The sequence below is a fragment of the Camelus ferus genome, chromosome 1 (assembly GCF_009834535.1).
Source record: "Camelus ferus isolate YT-003-E chromosome 1, BCGSAC_Cfer_1.0, whole genome shotgun sequence".
NCBI lineage: Eukaryota > Metazoa > Chordata > Mammalia > Artiodactyla > Camelidae > Camelus > Camelus ferus.
Genome location: NC_045696.1, coordinates 58166795 through 58187797, shown reverse-complemented (window position 1 = coordinate 58187797; position 21003 = coordinate 58166795). Strand labels below are relative to the sequence as shown.

General features: G+C 34.8%; 1 protein-coding gene across 2 annotated transcripts in view; it reads right to left on the bottom strand.

The window, feature by feature from the left end:
* Window positions 1-21003, bottom strand: part of SLC49A4 (solute carrier family 49 member 4) — a 79006-nt gene that overhangs the window by 19552 nt on the left and 38451 nt on the right. For both annotated transcript variants that reach the window (XM_032480452.1, XM_006189856.2), the window contains exons 5-7: window positions 20853-20961; window positions 15548-15615; window positions 12216-12343 (exon numbers count right to left, since the gene is read on the bottom strand). In XM_032480452.1, the coding sequence (XP_032336343.1) occupies window positions 12216-12343; window positions 15548-15615; window positions 20853-20961 (305 nt within the window). The remainder of the gene's footprint in view (window positions 1-12215; window positions 12344-15547; window positions 15616-20852; window positions 20962-21003) is intronic.

Here is a 21003-nt window from a genome sequence, read left to right as displayed (position 1 = left end):
CGTTTGGAAATAATCCTTTTTTTATATTTCTGAAGGAAATAAACCCTCACATGTAATTTATAATCAAGAAAATTAAAATGTAATAATTGAAAAGTAATCAAAATCTGTATTTAAAGTTGTAAAATAAAGAATAAGGTAAGGATGAGGACATACTGAAAGGGGACTGTTTACTGAAAAGAGATTTGAAAAGAGTCTTGAAAAGAGAATTGATTTTTATCAAGCACATTATAAAAAAAAAAAAAAAAGAAAGACATGGGATGTCTCAGAAGAGCAGAGCCCAGTGAAGCAGGGGGCCCTGTGTGAAAATCCCTCAAGACAATGCAATTCCCTTGGCTTCATTTCATTTTCCTTAAAAATCTTCTAATTTTGGTTTCCTATGTATCTAAATTCTCGGAAGGGAAGAGGAAATCTTTGTCACTGGAAAGATAAAATTTCTATTGTGGTTAAACATTGTTGATGGAACTGTGGCTAGTCCATCTTCTGGTGGGTAATTTGGGAATGTCTATCAAAATAAATAATGTACTTACTCTTTGACCCAGCAATTCCATTTCTAGGAATTTATCCTACAGCTATGCAGGTACAAGTATATACAGAACACTCACTGCAATATTGTTTGCAGTGTGAAAAGATTAAAAACGATTTAAGTGTCCACAAAGGTATATATATCATACAACCATTAAAAATGAAGCATTTCTGTATGTGCTGATATTACTGACATCAACGATATATAAGTGAAAACGTACAGAAAAGTGTGTTAAAGGACACACAAAGGCAGACAGGCAGACAGACAGACACATACACACATACACACACGCACCTGTTGTAAATGTATAGAATTCTCTGGGAAATACCCAAGAAACTGACATACAGGGTTGCCTCTAGAGAGAGAAATTGGGGGCCATGGGAGGGTAGACATTTTTTATTGTACACTCTTTCCCTACTATTGGAATTTAGTTTTTACTATGTGTAACTCTTACCTATTTAACAAAATAAAAAAAGAGAAATGGCACTATAAACTAATGAATTGGCAGCTGATCCAATGCTACTTCAAACAGGTTTGTTAGTTCCCTGACTCAGAAATGATTATCACTGGGGGAGCTGACCCACACATCTGATGTCCACACCCAGCAGCCACATAACCCAGCCTTGGTCCAGGATGCTCGACATAAATATTCCCACTTCATTTATTAGAACTCCTAGTATACGCAGGATAAGTGGGCTGAGACTGCTGATATAACTTCCAGAGGCCAGAAATCAAAAATCAAGGATTTTCATTTAATTCTCTCACTCTTGGTGTTTGCTTCTTGTATTACATAAAAATGATGACCAGGAGTTTTATTTTACACTGGTTGGGTATGTTGAAATCACCTGTTACTGCAGAAACTAAAGAATCAGAATAATTTACATAGGAAAGGGTTAAATTAAGATCTTCATAATCAGAATGGGGAAAGGAATCTGTGTCAGGAATGATTTAATATTTTCCCCAGTGTTCTGGGACATGCATAAAGTAAAAGCTGATAATTATGAGTCTGAACTTGACTTCCGTTTGAATTTTCAGTTTAGAGTCTGATACAGTACCTTTACACACTGGTTTGGCAGATCCAGTGGGTGAATGTCATCTATTAAAAGTCAGGCAGACAAGATAATTTCCTGCTCGTCAGAGAGGGTTCAAACTACACGATCATTAAATATTTCCATGACTTTCTATAGTACTGATACTAAAATTAAAACAGACTGCATTTCGATTAAAAAGTCAAGGTAATTTAGCAGAATAAACACAATGCTGGTGAGAATTTTTTTCAAAGAAGCTAATAAAATTTCATAGGCCCATAATTTAAATTGCAAAAGACAAAGTCCTGTGTACTACAAAATATAGTTACAATGGATGTATTTCAAGAATATGAATTGGAAGAACTCCTCCCTCCACCCCTGCTTCCAGCGACAAACCAAGTTACTAAACTTTAGGGAAATAAAACTATGTATGAATACATTCTTATTAATCAAAACACTCAAACCTTAGGTGATCAGCAGTTATAAAACAAATCACAAAATTTCGGAGAACTATCTCTATTCAACATTTAATGAGATTCTCAAGATATCATCAATAACAATAACGATTTCAAATCTTGGATTTATATCACTTAAAAATGACTTTTAAACTATTTTTAAATATATTATCATATTTGATCACACTATCAACTCTTCGAGGCAGGTAAAGCAAGCAGTGACTGAAGTTCTGAAAGTCAAAATGACTTAAGAAGAAACAATGTAAATTGGCAATGCTAATCGGCAATGCTAATGACAATACAGTTAAGGCCTGCAGAACCTAGCATGTTTTCCACCAAGCCACTGTGTCAGACTGCAGAAAAATTTATTTCTCTTATTCAATGGTATTGACACAAAAGGCACGCTTCTCAAATCTGTATTCCACATAAAAGCTGGAAGTGACTGCACATGAGACAGATAACAGAACAAGAAACAGCACCAAAAGGTTACAAATAAAAAGATGAACTTTAATCATGATAAATGTAAAATGTGTACAAGAATTATTGCTTAGGTATACAATAGGGAAAACTTAGCTTTAAGTTCTTTCTTCAAAGCCATTTATCAAGAGCCTCTTACATGCAAGCAGCCATGCTGGCACAGTAAACAGGACACGCTCTACCCTCCAATCACTCCTAATCTAAAGAAATATGAGGGATGCTAGTTGGCTCAGCAGCCATTTACACACACAGTGTTAAAAAGATAATTTTACTTCATTCTCTCTTAAAAAAAAGTCAAAACAACCAGAAAGCTATGTCTAATCAAGAGAAGCCACGGCCTCCCAGCATTAGGTGCCAAGTGCAGGAGAGAAAGTGCTAAATTCTAGTATTACTGTGGACTCTGACAAGCTATGGTGGGTTTAGAAGAGAGTGAATCCAAGTTTGATGAGGAAAGGTTTTGAGAACCAGGGGATGTTTAGATTAATGGCTAAGTCCACACATGACCAATATCTTCAAATGTTTGGAGGGCTGTCAATGGAAGAGGAAGGGAGCCAACTTGCTCAGTGGGAGCTGTCTTGCTCCAGATCTGAAGAAATTTCCCAGGACCTGGAGCTGACTAACAAGGGAGGTTTTCATTTAAGTTGTTGAAATGTGAACATATATCTGGATTGTAATGGAAGAGATTCATTTATTGAATCATAAGTTCTATCAAATGATGACTAAGGTTCATTTAAACAGATCAATCACAAATTAAAACACATGTAGGTATAGAGCTTAACTAGGATATTAAAAACAAAACTCTGTATAGGTACTTCTAAGTGGACAAGAGTAACAGAAAAAAAATTTTACACTTGTTAAGAAGCATTATAAACAAGAAATAAGGACTATAAAATAACAATATATTTTTACCATGAATTATTTTATGGATTAGAATCAAGAAATTTCCCTAAAGAGTAGGTTTACTGCATTAATATACTTTGTTGGATAAACTTTTATTATTGTGCATATTGACTGAGTTTTTATTTCATGATAAAAGAAAGTTAACTTGGAATTATTAGATTACACCTTTATTAAAAAATATTTCTATAATCTCAATTAAACCTTATATTGCAAGTGAAAATACTCCTTTTGGAAATAAAGATATATGTGTAAAAAGAAACAGTAAATATTCAAAAGTTTGTTAATTACATAGTTTCCGGAGGTTTTGGGCATGTGGAGTAAGTAAATACATATGTGGGTGTATACCAACATATATTTCTACATCACTGAGCTGTGCCTTTCTTCTCAGCCTCACATTTTCTTCCTAAACATGACTGCTGTGGCCTTCATGATCCATCATAGATCATAGATCACCATAATTAGAACAGGCAGTACATGAAACTGGGGTTCCAAAAGAGGATGGGGCATAGTTTGCTGCAATATTCATTAATGGTGATGAGTTTCTTTTGTGTGTTATTAATTTGTGGGTGTCCCTTGTTAAGCCCCTTTGTTGGCATAGTTTAGTCCTATAAAGGTGGACAGTTATGTTTAGAGTCCCTTATGGCTAGAAGGCAATGTTATGATCTTGCAGAAATGAATCACAACTAATAATCCTTTGAAATAGTGGGCCCAGAGTAGAGATCAGTTGTGAAATCGGATATCCCAGGTACAGGTTTATCAGTAACTTCTAAGCTCCCAAAGAATGATGTATGGTTCTGCAGAAGGCAATGTGCTATTAAGTCATGGAACATTAACTGATCATCTGGTTAAGCCCTCTACCTTCAAGAAACACAGATTCTGCCTGAAGACATCTCTTCTGGAAAATCTTCATGGATAAGTATTACATGATCTTTCTCAAGAAGAAACATTTTTCTGAACATTTCATGACTCTTACATGAAAGGTTTTTCACAAATCCATTCTCTTCTTTTAATCTATGTTCTATTTTTGCCTCTTGATCAGTCTTGAACATGAGTAATTCACTTTTAGTTCATAAAATTTGAAAACAATAATTAAGTCACTTCCTTAGCCTGCTTTCTTTAAAGCTTAAAATCCCTAATTTCCTTAATATTATGTATTTCTTTAATCATGTTCATCATCCTTTTCTGAATTTTCTCATTTCCCCCCATTTCCAGGTAGGTGTATATTTTTATTTCTTGGCATGTTATTAAAATGGGACATAATTATCTTAATAAAGGCAAAATACATGAAAATATAATAAGAGGATTATTCTCTAGCCTATACATGCCACATGCCTTTCAATACAACCAAATATCTTTTCTTTCTTCAAATATCACTGGAAGTCAGCTTGTAGTCAGCTATCACCCTTACGTCCAGCTAATCATCCTCCCTTACTCTCCCCCGCCCACTATCTGTTTCTGACATCACCATCGTGGCATTCGAGTGCCGTTAATTAGATGAAGAACCTCTCCCAAAGCATCTTCTATTAAACAGTCAAATTATATTGTTTCAGCAAACACCAAAGTGCTAACATTTTTCAAAATGCCATTTTCAAAGTATTCATCTGTTTGGTGACAAATGACATGTGACTTGTGGCTAACAGGGCTAGACATCTGGTTCTCAGATAAAGTGAATAATGTATTTTCATAATTTTGTTTATAGCATAAGCTTCAAGACTTTGAAACTCATGAGTTTATTTATTGCCCTACTATAGATAAGTCAATTAATAAAGGTATAATACAATTTCAAATATTGAGTTTCCCTAAGGAAATACTAAAAGCATCCTGCTGATAGTCTCCAAGAGGATACGTGTAAGCAAGTACGTGTATCAAAAGAGTACATCTTCAGATAGAACGGAATGATCCGGTTTTTCTTCTGGGAAGATGGCAACGATAATACGAAGATCAGTGGACTACAAAAAAATTGCACTGGAAGGTCTGAACAGTAGTAGCACTTATAACACATGGGTTGAGCAAAATTAATAGCTTTTAATTTATTATGTCAAGCACTTTTCATGTTGTTTCTTCTGATTTATAAAAAATAATAGAAATACTAAGTTTCCTAGAAACTGGAAAAAGTCTAGATATTTTCCTGATTAAAAAAAGAATGACTCTGGTGAAAAAGAAACACGAATTTGCCATTACTGACTTTTTTTTTTTCCATTATTGACTTTTAAATACCAGCCTAGAGGTCTAGATTTGTCTATAATTGGATTTTGTAGTAAGTTCCCTTTCATGAAACCTTTTTTTAGTTAAAAAGGAATTAGGTCAGATTTTTACAAAGCCAGTAAGAGCACCTGTGAGAGATTTATTCAAATTCTCCATTGTTCCATTAAAATGTGCCCTTTGCCTTCCTACAGCTGGTGCTGAATAACAAAAAGTGGCCAAGCTTCCTATTACCTGGCAGTGAGTCATATCCACTGAGATTCAAAATGGGCTAAAATATACTCCACTCCTTCCTTCACTCATTCATTCATTACTCCAGGTACGGGGGTGGGAGATGGGGTCAGAATTTATAAGGCAAAAGTCCATGTTCCAGATTTTCAGACTGGTAGGGAAGATAAGACATATACTCAAGGGAATATTAAGTGGTAAGTATCAGGAAAGAGAAAAAAAAATGCTATGATAATTCAGAGGAGGTATGTGAACAAATCTATAGTCCTTAAGACAGTGTATTTGTAAGTTAAAAATGCATCTTTCAGGAGTTTCTAAGTGACATTAAAAAACTGACTTATATTTGAAAACAATAGTAGGATTTATAAATTCAATGGTTGTTAAGACATACACATCAAACTCAACCTTTCAATTCTAGCTTTGATTTAGTTTAGAATTCTGCTTTCCTATCTGTACAACATAATTATTTTCAAGGGCAGAATGGGAAAACTATCTTGACTAGGGTCAATTACATCAATTTTCTTTAAAGATTTAAAAAGATGTATAGTTTTCAAATATACATATATATTTTCTGATTATAAAAGTAAAACATGCTCATTGTTACAACTCCAGTCAAAACAGGAGGTAAAAAATTAAATTCATAATGCAGCCATCCAGAGATAAAACTGTTAATTTTATCATATTAAATAGAAAATACATGACATTTAATAAATGTACTATCTCATAATGAATATTCTTCACTTAATTCAAGGGGAAAAAATCTGTTTATCATGTACTCACGACTATGTTCTCATAAAATCTAACAGATGCATACTTGACATACAGTATCACACAAAAAATCTGAGTGTAATGCCATGAACAAGAAGAGTTGTAAACTAAAACTGTTCCACCAGAATGCTGTACAACTGCTAAGTTTGAAATTATACCAGAATAAAATAAAAAATTCTGGCTCAGAATACTTGTCAAAATTACTCGAAACCCTAATGAAGGAATGTTAGTATACAAAAAGTGCACAGTGTCCAAAAATGATTACTCTGGACAACTGGGATTTATAGACAAAGCAATAAACACTAAAAAGAGGGAATCCTGGCATGATGGTGTAGACCAGAGGTTTCCAAACCTTCCGTCTCAGCACCCTAGTGTCTCAGTATTTTTTCACAGTGCTTCAAGGCCAAAAGAAATAGCTAACAATTCCTTTAGTCACATGGTTAGTCCAAACAACTTAATATACATATGTCCTAATAATTTAGTGGTCATTAAAAATAATACCCATATATTGAAAGAAATATATTTTTATTTCATTCTTAAATAACTACAATTACTTAATAATGGGATGTGTGCATCTGATGGGCACTGCACGACTTCTCAAATCTTGTAATCAGAATGACACCACTGCCCTCATTTCCTGTTCCATGCTGAATTTTGTGCAGTATTGCTTTTTATTACAGCAACTGCAGAAACCTTAACTTTGTAAAGACATGACATCATCAAAAAGAATGTAGAGGATCTAAATACAAAACTGGAGACTCTCTTGAACTAGTGGTTCGCAGTGTCTGACATCTATGGAATATCCTTGTTTCCTTCAGAAATGTGAATAATGCATGTTGTTTTTGTGAGTTTGCTGTGGCACTCCAGGGCAGCGTGCTTGGTGCAGTCTAGTAATCATGGGTGTAGTGCAACCTCATCCCACTGCCCTTTAAAAGATTTGATGCCTCTGATGTGCAAACTACTGGTCTGTTTATTACAGAGCACGTAAATTCAACTCAGGATATGTAGTATTCCTTAATTACATGCAGCCAAAAGGAACTCTCCTCTCATGGGAGTCTCATGGAACATACATGCCACTGGGTAACAGGCCTGGATAGAGCCATTCTCAGACTCTCATATACTCCTATCGACAGAAATGCTTGTTATAACAAATAATCCTGCAACCCTACAATCTACCTTTACAACAAATAATCCTATAATTAAACACAGAATCCAAAAGGTGGCTAAATGTCACTTGCAAATAGAATAAAAATATGCATCTTAAACAATCTTTTCTTAAAGGAAAGAAGCAACAACAGAGCCCTCTTGGTTTATAAGATAATCTGTCACAGTAATTTTAAAAAGATCCCGTGAGGCAGAATAACGTCTCTTGCTTCCCCCAAAAGATATATTTTTTTGTGTCAGTTCCTGGAAACTGAATGTTACCTTACATGGTGAGAAATATTAAAGGTGAAGATGGAATTAAAGTTGCTAATCAGCTGACTTAAATTTGGGAGATTATCCTGGATTTTCTGGGTAGGCCCAACGTAATCACAAGGATCCTTAAAAGTGGAAAGAGGCAGAATATGAAGTTCAGAGGAAGATGTGACCTTGCGAGGAAGGAACAGATGATGCAGTGTGAGAAGGACTTGACCTGCTGTTGCTAACTTTGCAGACAGAGGAAAGGGGCCACAAGCCAAGGAGTGTGGGCAGCCTCCAGATGTCAGAGAGGGCAAGAAAATGAATTCTTCCCTAGAGTCTGCCCACATTTTGATTTTAGCTTAGTGAGACTCAAGTTGGACTTCTGACTTACAGAAATATAAAATAAACTCATGGTTTTTTTTTTTAAAGCCCCGTGTTTGTGGTAACATTAACAGCAGCCATAGAAAAAACTATAGACCCTTCAAATGATACTTACAACAATAAAAACAACAGCAGCTGTAAATGTTTCAGGTCAACTGGATGGGCTAATAATAAGTAAATTGCCTATCATATACTTCTTAGCCAGACTCACCAAGAAAAAAAGAGAGAGTACTCAAATAAATAAAATAAAAAATGAAAGAGATGTTACAAATTCTGCTGTAGAAATACAAAGGATAAAGGACTACCATCATGCAATTATGTGGCAGCAAAACAGACAACCTAGAAGAAATGGATAAAGTCCTAGAAACATTCAGCCTACAAAGCCTGAAGCATGATGAAACAGGCAACCTGACCAGGTCAATTACTAGCAAGGAGACTGGATCAATAATCAAAAACCTCTCAACAAATAAAATTCCATGAGCAAACATCTTCACTGATAAATTCTACCAAATATTCTAAGTTGAATTAATACCAATCCTTTTCAAATTCTTCCAAAAAGCAGAAGAAGGGGAGGCTTCCAAACATATTTTGTAAGGCCAAAGCTACCAAAACCAGAGAAGGATAACACACACACAAAAAGAAAATTATAGGCCAATATCCCTCAAGAATATAGATGCAAAAATCCTCAACAAAATATTAACAAACCAAATTAAACAATACATTAAAAGGATCATACACCATGATCAAATGGGATTTATTCCAGCGATGCAAGGCTGGTTCAGCATCTGCATATCAGTCAGTGTGATACACCACGTTAACAAAACCGAGGGATAAAAATGACGTGATCATTTCAACAGATGGAGAAAAAGCATCTGACAAAATTCGACATCCATTTACAATAAAAACTCTCAACAAAGTGGGTACAGAGGGAACGTACTTCAACATAATAAACGCTACATATGACAAGATTGCAGTTAACATCATAGTCAATGGTGAAAAGCTGAAAGTTTTTCCTCTAAGATCAGGAACAAGACAAGGATGCCCACTCTACCCACATATATTCAACATAGTAGCTGGAAGTCCTAGTCACAGCAATTGGGCAAGGAAAAAAAAAAAAAAGGCTTCAAATTGGGAAGGAAGAAGCAAAGCTGTCACTATCTGCAGATAACATGATATTATAGATAGAAAATTGTAGATTCCATCAAGAAACTGTTAGAACTAATAAATTCAGTAAAATTGCAGGCTTCAAAATCAACAGAAAAATCTGCTGCCTTCCTTTACGTTAATAAAGAACTATCAGAAAGAGAAATGAAGAAAACAATCCCATTTACAATTATATGAAAAAGAATAAAATACCTAGGAATAAATTTAATCAAGGAGGTGAAAGACCTGTATACTGAAAACTGCAAGATATTAAAGAAATTGAAGAAGACAAAAATAAATGGAAAGATATTCTGTGCTCACAGATTGAAAGAATTAACTGTTAAAATTTCCATACTACCCAAAGCAATCTACAGATTCTGCGTAATTCCTATCAAAATTCCAATGGCATTTTTTACAAAAATATAACAAATAATCCTAAAACTTGTATGGAACTACAAAAGACCCTAAATAGCCAAAGCAATCTTGAGAAAGAAGAACAAAGCTGGAGGCATCACACACCCTGGTTTCAAACTATAATACAAAACGATGGTAATTTAAACAGCATGGTATTGGCATAAAAACAGACACACAGATCAGTGAAACAGAATAGAGAGCCCAGAAATAAACCTACACACTTACAGTGAATTAATTTACAACAAAAAATACAAGAATATACAATAGGGAAAGGATAGTCTCTTCAATAAATGGTGTTGGGAAAATTGGATAACCACATGCAAAAGAACGAAATTGGACCACTATCATACAATATATGCAAAATTTAACTCAAAATGGATCAAAGACTTGAATGTAAAACCTAAAGCCATAAAACTCCTTGAATAAACTATAGACAGTAAGTTCCTTGACATAAGTTTTGGTAATAAGTTTTTGAATCTGACACCGAAAGCAAAAGCAACAAAAGAGAAAATAAGCAACTGGGACTACATCAAACTAAAAAGCTTCTGCACAGCGAAGGAAACCATCAACAAAGGAAAAGACAACCTACTGAATGGGAGAAAATAACTGCAAACCATGTATCTGTTAAAGGGCTAATATCCAAAACATACAAAGAATTCATAAAATTCAGTACCAAAAAGCAAAAAATGCCACTAAAAAATGGGCAGAAGCATAAAAAAGAAAGAAATAATGCCATTTGCAGCAATATGGATGGACCTGGAGATTGTCATTCTAAGTGAAGTAAGCCAGAAAGAGAAAGAAAAATACAGTTATATGGGGAATCTAAAAAAAAGGACACAAATGAACTTACCTACAAAACAGAAACAGACTCACAGACATAGAAAACAAACTTATGGTTACCAGGGGGGCAAGAGGGTGAGAAGGGATAAATTGCGAATTCGAAATCAGTACCTCTTGGGGAGTGATGGAAATGTTAGCTATCTTGATTGTGGTAGTGGTTTCACAGGTGTATACATCTATCAAAATTCATCAAATTGTACTTCTGAAATATGTGTAGTTTACTGTACAGGAATCATGTAACAATAAAGGTGTTAAAAAAAATTAAAAATGGGCAGAAGATCTGAATACTCATTTTTCCACAGGAGATATACAGATGGTCAACAGACACACAAAAGAAGTTCAATATCATTAATCATCAGGGAAATGCAAATCAAAATCACAATGAGATACCAACTCACACATGTTAGAATGGCTATTATCAAAAAACAAGAGATAACAAGTATTGGCAAGGAAGTGGGAAAAAGGGAACCCTTGTGCGCTGTTGGTGGAGATGTAGGTTGGTGCAGCCAGTTGGAAAACAGTACGCAGGGTCCTCAAAAAATAAAAAACAGAACTACCATATACCCAGTAGTCCCATTTCTTATCTGAAGGAACTGAAATCACCATCTCGAAAAGATATCTACACCCCATGTTCATGAAGCATTATTTACAATAGTCAAAATATGGAAACAACTAGTCTCTATCAATGGATGAATGGATAAAGAAACTGTGGAATATATATGCAATGGAATACTATTCAGCCATAAAAATGAAACCTTACTATTTGTGACATGTTTAGACCTTGACAATATTATGCTAAGTGGAATCAGTCAGATAGAGAAGGGCAATTATTTTATTATCTCTCTTATATGTGGAATCAAAATCAAAAAATTTAAAAAACACTCAAAATGGAAAACAAACAAACAAAACAAAATCAAGCTCATGAATACAGAGAACAGGTTGGTGGTGGTTGCAAGAGGCGAGGGGTGGGAGAAATGGTGAACTGTTTCTGTTTTTTAGTTTAAATAAATTGAATATATTGAAAAAAAGACTAAATATAAAATAAACCAATAGGTACTGGTTCAAAGAAGTCTACTGGTGCATATCTGAAATGTCATAGCTTTCTGCCTTTGTTCATTTTCCTTCCTGTTTAACAATGATGTAATGGCTATAAAGATGATAAAAATCTTTGTATTATGCTCTGATATGATTTTTTAAAAGAATATAAGCTTTTCCATGCTATTTAAGCTCACACTAAAGATTATTCTTCTTTTCCAGATATAAAATACCAATGAAAATATTTTTAGTTATTTTTTGAGCTCTTTTTAGATGAGATGATGGTTTGATGGCTGGATAAGGGAGACCTTTTTGTATATTTAACAACTGCTTATGGGAAGCAAGAAAAAGTCCTACTGTCAGTATATACTTCTAAAAACTGAAAATATTTATTCAAAGTTCAAAATAGTCTGTGCTCACCTGTAGTTAAAGGCAGGTGTGTGATGCTGTTCAAACAGGTCAGGGTGAACCACGTGGATGATAGTGTAGCTCCGGAAAACAGGAGGAGAAGAATTAGCTTCAGCATACCCCTGATAAAATCTGCAAACCTGAAAAGAAATAACGTTCTATTAATCCTAGCTGGATTTTAAAAATACTATTTAAATCAATAACACACTTTCATTAAACAATAATTTCTTGAAGAAATTTCCATGATTCTTTTATAGCAAGTTTTTTTTAAATTTTTTTTTTAAACTAACACATTTTGTGTGTATGGTTGATAAATGTTGCTTTGTGATAAATGTTTATTTCTCTTACAGTCTCTTAAAATGTGATCTCTGTTTCGGATTTACAACTTACAAGATAAATTCCGAGTTTTTAAATGCCACTTTTACTTTCTTTATATATTTTTCTGTAACTTCCAAACATTCTAAAATGAGCATATATCGTCCTAGTTTTAGAAAACAGGCTAACTTGTTGACATAAACTTGCAAGGGTCGTTCTCTCAAAATTCAAATTCACTTAGAGAACAAATACAGGTGCTTACCCCAGCACCTTTGGGGTCTTACATGGTCTGGTCTCTTGCTCCACTCTCTGTTTGCCTTACTATCTCCAGTGGGACAGCCCTGTTTCTGTTTCTCATACATACTGAGGCTGTTTCTCACAGCAACTGTAGTTTTCGTACTTGTCCTGACACCTGGATTGCTGGTTCCCCCAGATCGTCAGGTGACTCATGCCTGCTTATTCTTTGGGTTATTCAGGTCTCAGTCAGGAAGGCTCGCCATTCTCACAGAAGCAGCTCTCCCCATCCCATCTCCACACTCTATTTTCTTCATAGCATTTATCTCTATTGGAATTTCTCTTGTTTTTGCATTTTTTGTCTTCCTTAATCAGACCATAAGCTTTGTAAGAGCAAGAACATAGCTCTAGAATAGTGAATTTATTTCACAAAGTTTGTGTCTAATGTTTCACAGCCTTTTAAGTTCTCAAAAATCCCTGCTTTGTCTTGAATTCTTATGAAACTTCTGGTAGAGATGCTTATTATTTGGTTATAACCGAAATTTTTTCCAAAAATGCTTCTCCTCATCTGTGGATGCTCATCTGCGGATGAACCGTTGACTGTATAAGCAGTCCTCTGGCTGTGCCTGTACACAACTGACTGTGTCCTTTAGAGTTGTTCCTATTGTAGAAAAACTCATCCCACCCCAAAAATGACATTTACCATGTTTTCTCTTTGAAGTTTTTAAAAAAATTTATTTTAATTTCTATTGTAATTATGTGACTTGCAATATTTTGCTTTGCACTTATCTGACGTGATATGGTTAATCATATTTATGTCTTTTAGACTAAAATGACTTCCTATGTGAGCTGATGCCATCTTTTGGTGGGAAAAATGGATGCACCTTTGCTCAGTGACAGGTTTGCTCTCCACTATGAAAGTTCACAAACAGAAAATACTTACGTAGTCTGAAAAAGGTTCCAGAGCTTGATGGAAATGCTCCTCCAGAAAATCCAAAAGCTTTGTTTTAATTTCATGCTCAATACTTTTCTGACTTATATTTTGCTATGCTGCATGAACTTGTCAGATAGGCAGATGGCCAGGTATGAGAGAATAAAACAGGTTTCTGGTACACTCAGAGTCGAATGAGGTTAGAGTGAGTACGTCTCCAAGGACCAGATCACACAAGAATAAACTTACCACTCTGGTCTGCCAATTTTGGAGACCAATGGGCTAATATCATCAAAGTGCACTGTTAGCACCAAAGTAGTACATTTAGCAGTAATCTTTGGTAATATAATCACAAAAAACACCCAAAGCACTCATGTCTGTAAGAAGATTCTGTTCTAGGGATCCCAAAAAGGGTGTTCTGAATATAATTTTAAGTTGATTTTAGGGCTAAGAGATACTTACAATTAATTTCAGATCCCATAGTAAGAGTAGTGCTTTTTAGAACCTCCATTTTCAACAATTTAAAAACAGAAATGTCCTCATTCTAATTTTTTCCTCTAGTTCCACTTCAATATAGTTAAAATTAAGGGTTTGTAAAAAAAAATTAAGCAAAAGGAGCATGTGGGATGTCATTTCTAATAAATAACATGTCCCTCTTTGACATATTTGGTGCTTATTCTCTTTGACATATTTGGTGCTTAGAATAAGATTTCAGAATAGGATTTGGTAAACGATGACTCACTATAATTGGCTTGGATATTTAATTAGAAAAATTAGATACGATTCTTGTCAAGTGTGATAGGTCAGTATATTCCAGTATCAGTGTAGTTATTTCCTACAAATAGCTATGTTCCTATTCTTCTCTAGCTTTTAGACTTCATTCTCATATTTTCTAACTTATAAAAACCTCAGATATGGAAATTGACACATTATAAACTGACTATAACTAAATGAAATGAAATTAAAAAAACCCCAAAACCTCAGATAAAGCAATTTAGAAATTACAGTGTCAATTTATTCTTTCATTATCCCAGAAACACTGTGCAAACTGTAAGGCCTAGATATAATATTATCCTGTGTCAATTATGTTTATGTATTTAGATATTGAGGTGACTCACATATCTTATTTGATCTTCCCAAATATGTAATTAGATTCTTCCCTTCCCGATAAAGTTGATTGCTCAATTTTGTTTTTGATGTAACAGGGTACAATGTTTGGAAAGTGAATGAAAATGATCTCTTTGGAAACACCAAGAGTAGTTTTATACACAGTCACCTATGTGAGTGACATTTTCATTCTTTTCTTCTTTTAGAATAAATGAGACTTCTTCCTTCTTCTGACTCATTCAAAAAATGTGTTGTCATAATGGGCTAAGATCAAAGGGAGTTTCACGAAACTGGAAGGCTTTATGGATATTTTTTATCAAAATGGGAAAACCATAGGGTCATACCTGCCAAAAGTGGCCACAAATAATTATCTGCTAATCAGGATACTGCCTTTTCATGCAAAGTTCTAAATATGCTCTTACAAATGATTCCTTTCAATTCTTTTCTAATCTCAATAACTATCAATTTGTTTTTACTATTGTATCACCTTCCTTCTGGTTTCATTTGTAGATACTGTCCTCTAATAATATGGAGAGGGGCGGCTTAGTTATACTGAAAATACATCCCTAGTCTCCAAAAACATTTTAGGGTGGACTAACCTGGAGTTCCCCTGTAGCAGCAAATTCTATCTGCTACATGTGACCTTTGCATGTTTTATTTTTCCTTGAATTTTAACATTTATCTAGGGGAGCCAATTTTCCATTTGGGCTTATTTTTGGTTCTGCCCAGTTACATGTTTAACATAAAAGATTCTTACCTTGCCATTGCTATTCCAACGACACAGCCTCCAACTATGGACCAAAATCCAATCCAGCCAGCATCTATCTGTTAAGAAAGTGGCAGACACATTTAATACAAGATAAGCACACTGCAGTTTAGAAGGCATGGAAAAAAATCCTCTATAATCAACATGTTAATAACTAAATGGCAAATCTAGGAAATACTATTTAAGAAAATGAATCAAATGAAAGGATTCATGTGTGACTAATACAAGCTTAACTAAGTAAATACATCATTAATTAACTTTTATTGGAATATTTAAATGAACAAAATAATCAATATCACAAATATTTCTTAAGTGTGTGTTCTACATGCTGGACATTGTATTAGGAACTCTTAAGAAAACAGTAAAAGGAGAAAAGATGGTCATTGACCTAAAAAGTTTAAATAGAGCCAACATACAGAAAACTATTAGGAAATAATTTAGTGGTAAAACATTTGGCATAACTAAAAATTTATTAGAAGAACACACAGTGGAGGAGTGGAAGAGAGAGAGGTGAGAGAGAGACAGTGAGGGGGTAGAGAGAGAGAGAGAACTGGGGGCTGAGCACCTGGGGAGACTGGACAGAGAATGTGAGCTAGGTTACAAATGCATAGATTGCTCCACTCTTGAGAAACATCTCCGGCCCTGCCATTTACTAGCTTTGTGACTCTGGACAGATTATGTCCTCTTACTGATAAAATGGATTAAATGACATGATTTGCATATAGAACTTGGATCAACAGTTGGCATATAAGAAGTGCTCAATAAAGGTTAGGGCTGTTATTATTACCTGATGATGTTTCTCCATCGTCTATTGTCTGCTCTCTTTCCTACCTTCACGGACAAACTTATTCAGCGCAACCTACAAATGCTGCCTACATTTCCTAATCATTCATGTTATCTGTAACACTTACCACGATTTGGCTTCTGTCTCAACTCACACCCCGAAGTCTCAGTTTCCTCATTAGGAGCATGGGGATAATTATGATTTTTCTGAGAATTAAATAAGTTAACAAATGCAGAGTGCCCCTCTTGCTGCATTTAGTATCCATTGTTTAAGGCCCATTAATACTATGAGGCCCTCACTAACATTCTCATCTATCCCCTAGGTCAGTGGGGTCCTGCATCAGGTGATGAACCACTGTGTATCCTACTGTACTGACTCTGGTCCTGTTGGGCCATTCTGTGCTTTTCTGCTTCCTTTGTTCATGACACTTGCTTTTTGCTTTAAGTTTTTCCTTGAATTTAATTATTTGGGGGGGGGGCAGTATCTCCATGTGTCCACCAACCCAGAAGTTCTGCTTTCATTTAACTTTATTTTTATTTAATACCTAATGTGATTCATGGTCTCTATACCTCTCAGAGTTTGTACAGAGATAACTGGAAGGGCTTCTGAGGCTTTATAACATGATTCATAAGATCTGCAAAATCAGCATCACCTAAATGCGTGCTACACGTTTTCTTCTTGGAAATGAGCTTGCTTGGAATACCTGCCATCCAGAAAAATGGGTTAGGAAATTAAAGGAAGACTTTCTTCCTAAGGGAAAGGAATATTACACAATTTGGATTAATATTCTGGTTGAGAAGTAGAAAATCTGGGGTGGGAAATCTATCTGAAGGTATCAGAGAGCCAGGAAGGTAATCTAGAATGCTAGAACCATAATCTAGGATGGGAAGAAAGCCCAGAGGGGCAAGCCTGATATTTGGGGACACTTTTGGTTCAAAGAAGAAAACACTATGGAAACTAGAAAATATTCTAAATTGAATAATTATGAAAATCCTACTTAGCAAAACACAGAATGTAGCTAAAGCTACGTTAAAAGGATATACAGCCTTAAGATGCACGTATTAGAGAAGAAAAGTTAAAAATCAAGGGTCTAAGTATTCATGTTCATGTTAGAAAGTTAGAAAAAGGAGAGTAAAGTGACTTCATTCAAAAAAACAGAAGAATAGGAAAAATAAAGATAAAAATAGAAATTGATTAAACAAAAAATAGCTACTGGTGAAATTATTCAAGGAAAAAATGAGAGAGAAGATACAGAAAAATCAGTATCTGAAATAATACAATCACTTACCTCAGAGACCTAATAAAATCATAGAATGATACTATGAAGAACTTATTGCCATAAATTTGAAAAGTGAGATGAAATGGACAAATTCTAGAAAGGTACAACTTCTCAAAACTGACACAAGAATAAGTGGGAAATCTGAATAATTTTACAACTATTGAAGACACTGAATCTATACTCAAAAACTTTCCACAAAGAAAACTAAATTGCTTCACCAGTGAATTCTACCAAATACTTAGGGAAAAACAAAAGCCCCAAACCACCAAACTTACATAAACTCTTCCTAGAATAGAAAAAGAGGAAACACTTGTTTTTTGAGACTAACAAAAATACTAAAATTGAAATGGTAGGACAAGATAGGAAAATTATAGTCTAATCTCATTTATAAACATAACTGTAAAATATCCTCAACAAAATATAAGCAAGCTGAATTCAGTGATATATAAAAAGTGTGATAAATCACTGACAAAATGAACTTAGTACAGGAATGCAAGGTAGTTTAACATTTACTAATCAATAAGTATAATTTACCACATTAATAGGTTAAAAGAGAAAAACCATATGATCATCTCAATGTTGGATTTTATTAAATGTATTTTTCTCCATCTATTTGTCATTAGTCATAGCTAATAATGAGTATGTATGCAAAGAGGCCCAAGTATCTACGAATAAATTAAAAAGGAAGTGAGAGTTTAACAAGACTGCTGGATACAAGATCAGCTGTATTTCATTCACTTGCGAAAACTAACTATACTTCTACATGCCAGCTGACAGAAAATAAGATTTTAAAAGCTACCAATTACAACTTGGTAACTATATGATTACCAAGCATCAAAAAGTATCCAACACCTGGGAATAAATCTAACATATACAGAAGGCATTTTTGCAGAAAAGAGATTCAGAGAGACATTAGGACCTCAGTAAATGAAGAGAGATAGAATGATTATGGTTTGGAAGACTCACTATTATAAAAAAGTTAATTCTCAAACTGACCTATAGATTCAAAAAATTCTATCAAAATCTCAATAAAGGGGAGTATTTATTCTACCAGATATAAAAACTTACTATAACACTAGAATACTTAAGACAATTTGGTATTGGCACAAAAATAGATAAGTAGACTAGAGGGAAAAAATTCAGAAACATCCATGCACATAAAGGCACTTCATTATGACACAGATGACACTAGAGAGCAATGCAGAAAAAGATGATCTTTTCGAAAATTAGTATTAGGTAATGGATAACTACGGCAAAAAGGAAACTTAATCCCTACCTTATAATAAGCACAAAATTCAACTCAAGGTTTAAATGTGACAGGAATAACAATAGTTTCTAGAACAGCACTGCTCAACAGCACCTCCTATGATGATGGAAATGTTCTCGATCCACACTGTCCAGTATGGTACCCACAAGCTCCAAGTAGCTCCTGAGCACTTGAAAAGGGGCCAGGGCCACGATGGAAGTGAATTTTAAATTTTAATTTCATTTCAACTAATTTAAACTTCAAATTAAAAAGCCACATGTGGCTGGGGGCTACTGTACTGGACAACAGAGTTCTGCAAGATAACACAGGGGAATACACTTATGAACCTGAAGCAAGCGAAGATTTCTCTGCTCTTGCATTACGGTCTCTGTCTGCCAGATCCAGTATCTAGGCTATCTCCAGTGGGTTTCTATTGACCACTGTTTTTTGTTTGTTTTTATTTTAAATATGAACCACATTTTCCTGTTTCTTTGCATGTCTAATTTTAAAAAACAAAAACAATCTGAAATGGTTGATCTTCGTGTTAGTAGGCCATTCAGTTAATGGCTGATCACCTCGAACTTGTGTAGGTTTGATTTTGTGCTCTATTAGGGTAGATTAGTAGAAACTAGTGTTTCCCAAGCTCCTCTCACCTGGCAGGACTCAATCTCCAAATTGCCTCCTCTGCAGATTTTTGTCAGGGGTTAGTTTTAGGCTTTGTTTATGGTGGGTCTAAGTAGAATAGTCCTTACTCTATCTAGCGTATGGTCCTTGATTCTAAAGTTTGTCCTTTCTGATGTCCCAGCAGAAGCCCAAGATGTTAATAAAATGTTAATGAGGTCTTGTCATTCTTGCTGGGCCAGAACTCCAAGGGTCCAGTGCTGCTTGCCCTCTATTATATTTGCTCTGCTTTCAACTCCACAACAGTCCTGGTAAGTTTGCCCTTTACATGTACAGACCATTCCTCAGCCAAGATTTGCTGGGGACCCCACACAGCCTTCTGGGGAGCCCCCTTTTGCAGAGCTCTCTTCTTTACATATCAGTAACAAAAGGTGGCCCAGTAGTGGGCAAGAGATTTTAACAGGTATGTCACAAAAAAGGATATTCAAATACCCAGTAACACTTAAAAAGATGTCATAGAAATCAACTACAGTAGCACACAACTGCACAGTCATCAGCATGTCTAAATGTAAAAAGACTAAGACTGCCAAGTGTTGTTAATGAGGTGCAACAATAAGAAATTTCAGATACTGCTGGTAGGACCATCAACTGATACAACCACTTTGGGAAAGTCTGGCATCATCTATCAAAGCAGGCATAATCTATAACCAACAATTCCATTTCCAAATAAATATCCAAAAGAAATATATACACAGGTGCACCATGAAATATGTGTAAGAAGATCTGTACAGCACTGTTTATGACAACTCAAATACAGACCTTCCAAATGTTCATCAAAAGCAAAATGAGTAAATAGTTGTTTATTCATACAATGGAATGTCACATCAGTGGCTGGATTTCTTCCATTTGACCTTCCAAATCTCTCTACCCTTTCTACCATGCTATTTGGAAGCAAGGAGAAGGAATGGATGTCATTAAACATAGAGATGAAGTTATTTTTAAAGAAATGATACTGAGACTGGAGAGAAAGCAAGGAATTAGACAGAATAGCCATATATTTGACAATGGGATTTTAATCTTTATAAAGCAAGAATCAAGAATTCTAAGAATTTCCTTCTTTATTTTTCTGTTTATTGACATCATTAATAATACCCCAATAAATGTGGAATTCATAGTTGTTATCAAAATCTAGGAGGAAAAACAATATTCTTTATAACTATTTCATAAGGATCTTACTTTTGCAACATGATACAGGATAATGCTTTACCCAGCAGGCCTTGAAGCTAAATGTAAGAACAAGTAGATGATATTTATAATTTTAGAGAACTAAAAATACCTATAACATATAAAGAAATAAAATGCTTACTTGGCTGACATGCACTGGTGTTAAAATTAAGTCCAGAACTCCAGACCAGCCAGCAAACACGCCAAGTGGTATGGCATATGCTAAAGCAATCATCAAAAATCTCAAATTGCTGTAGAAGAGAAATAAAAGAAAACATTATTACAACTGCCTG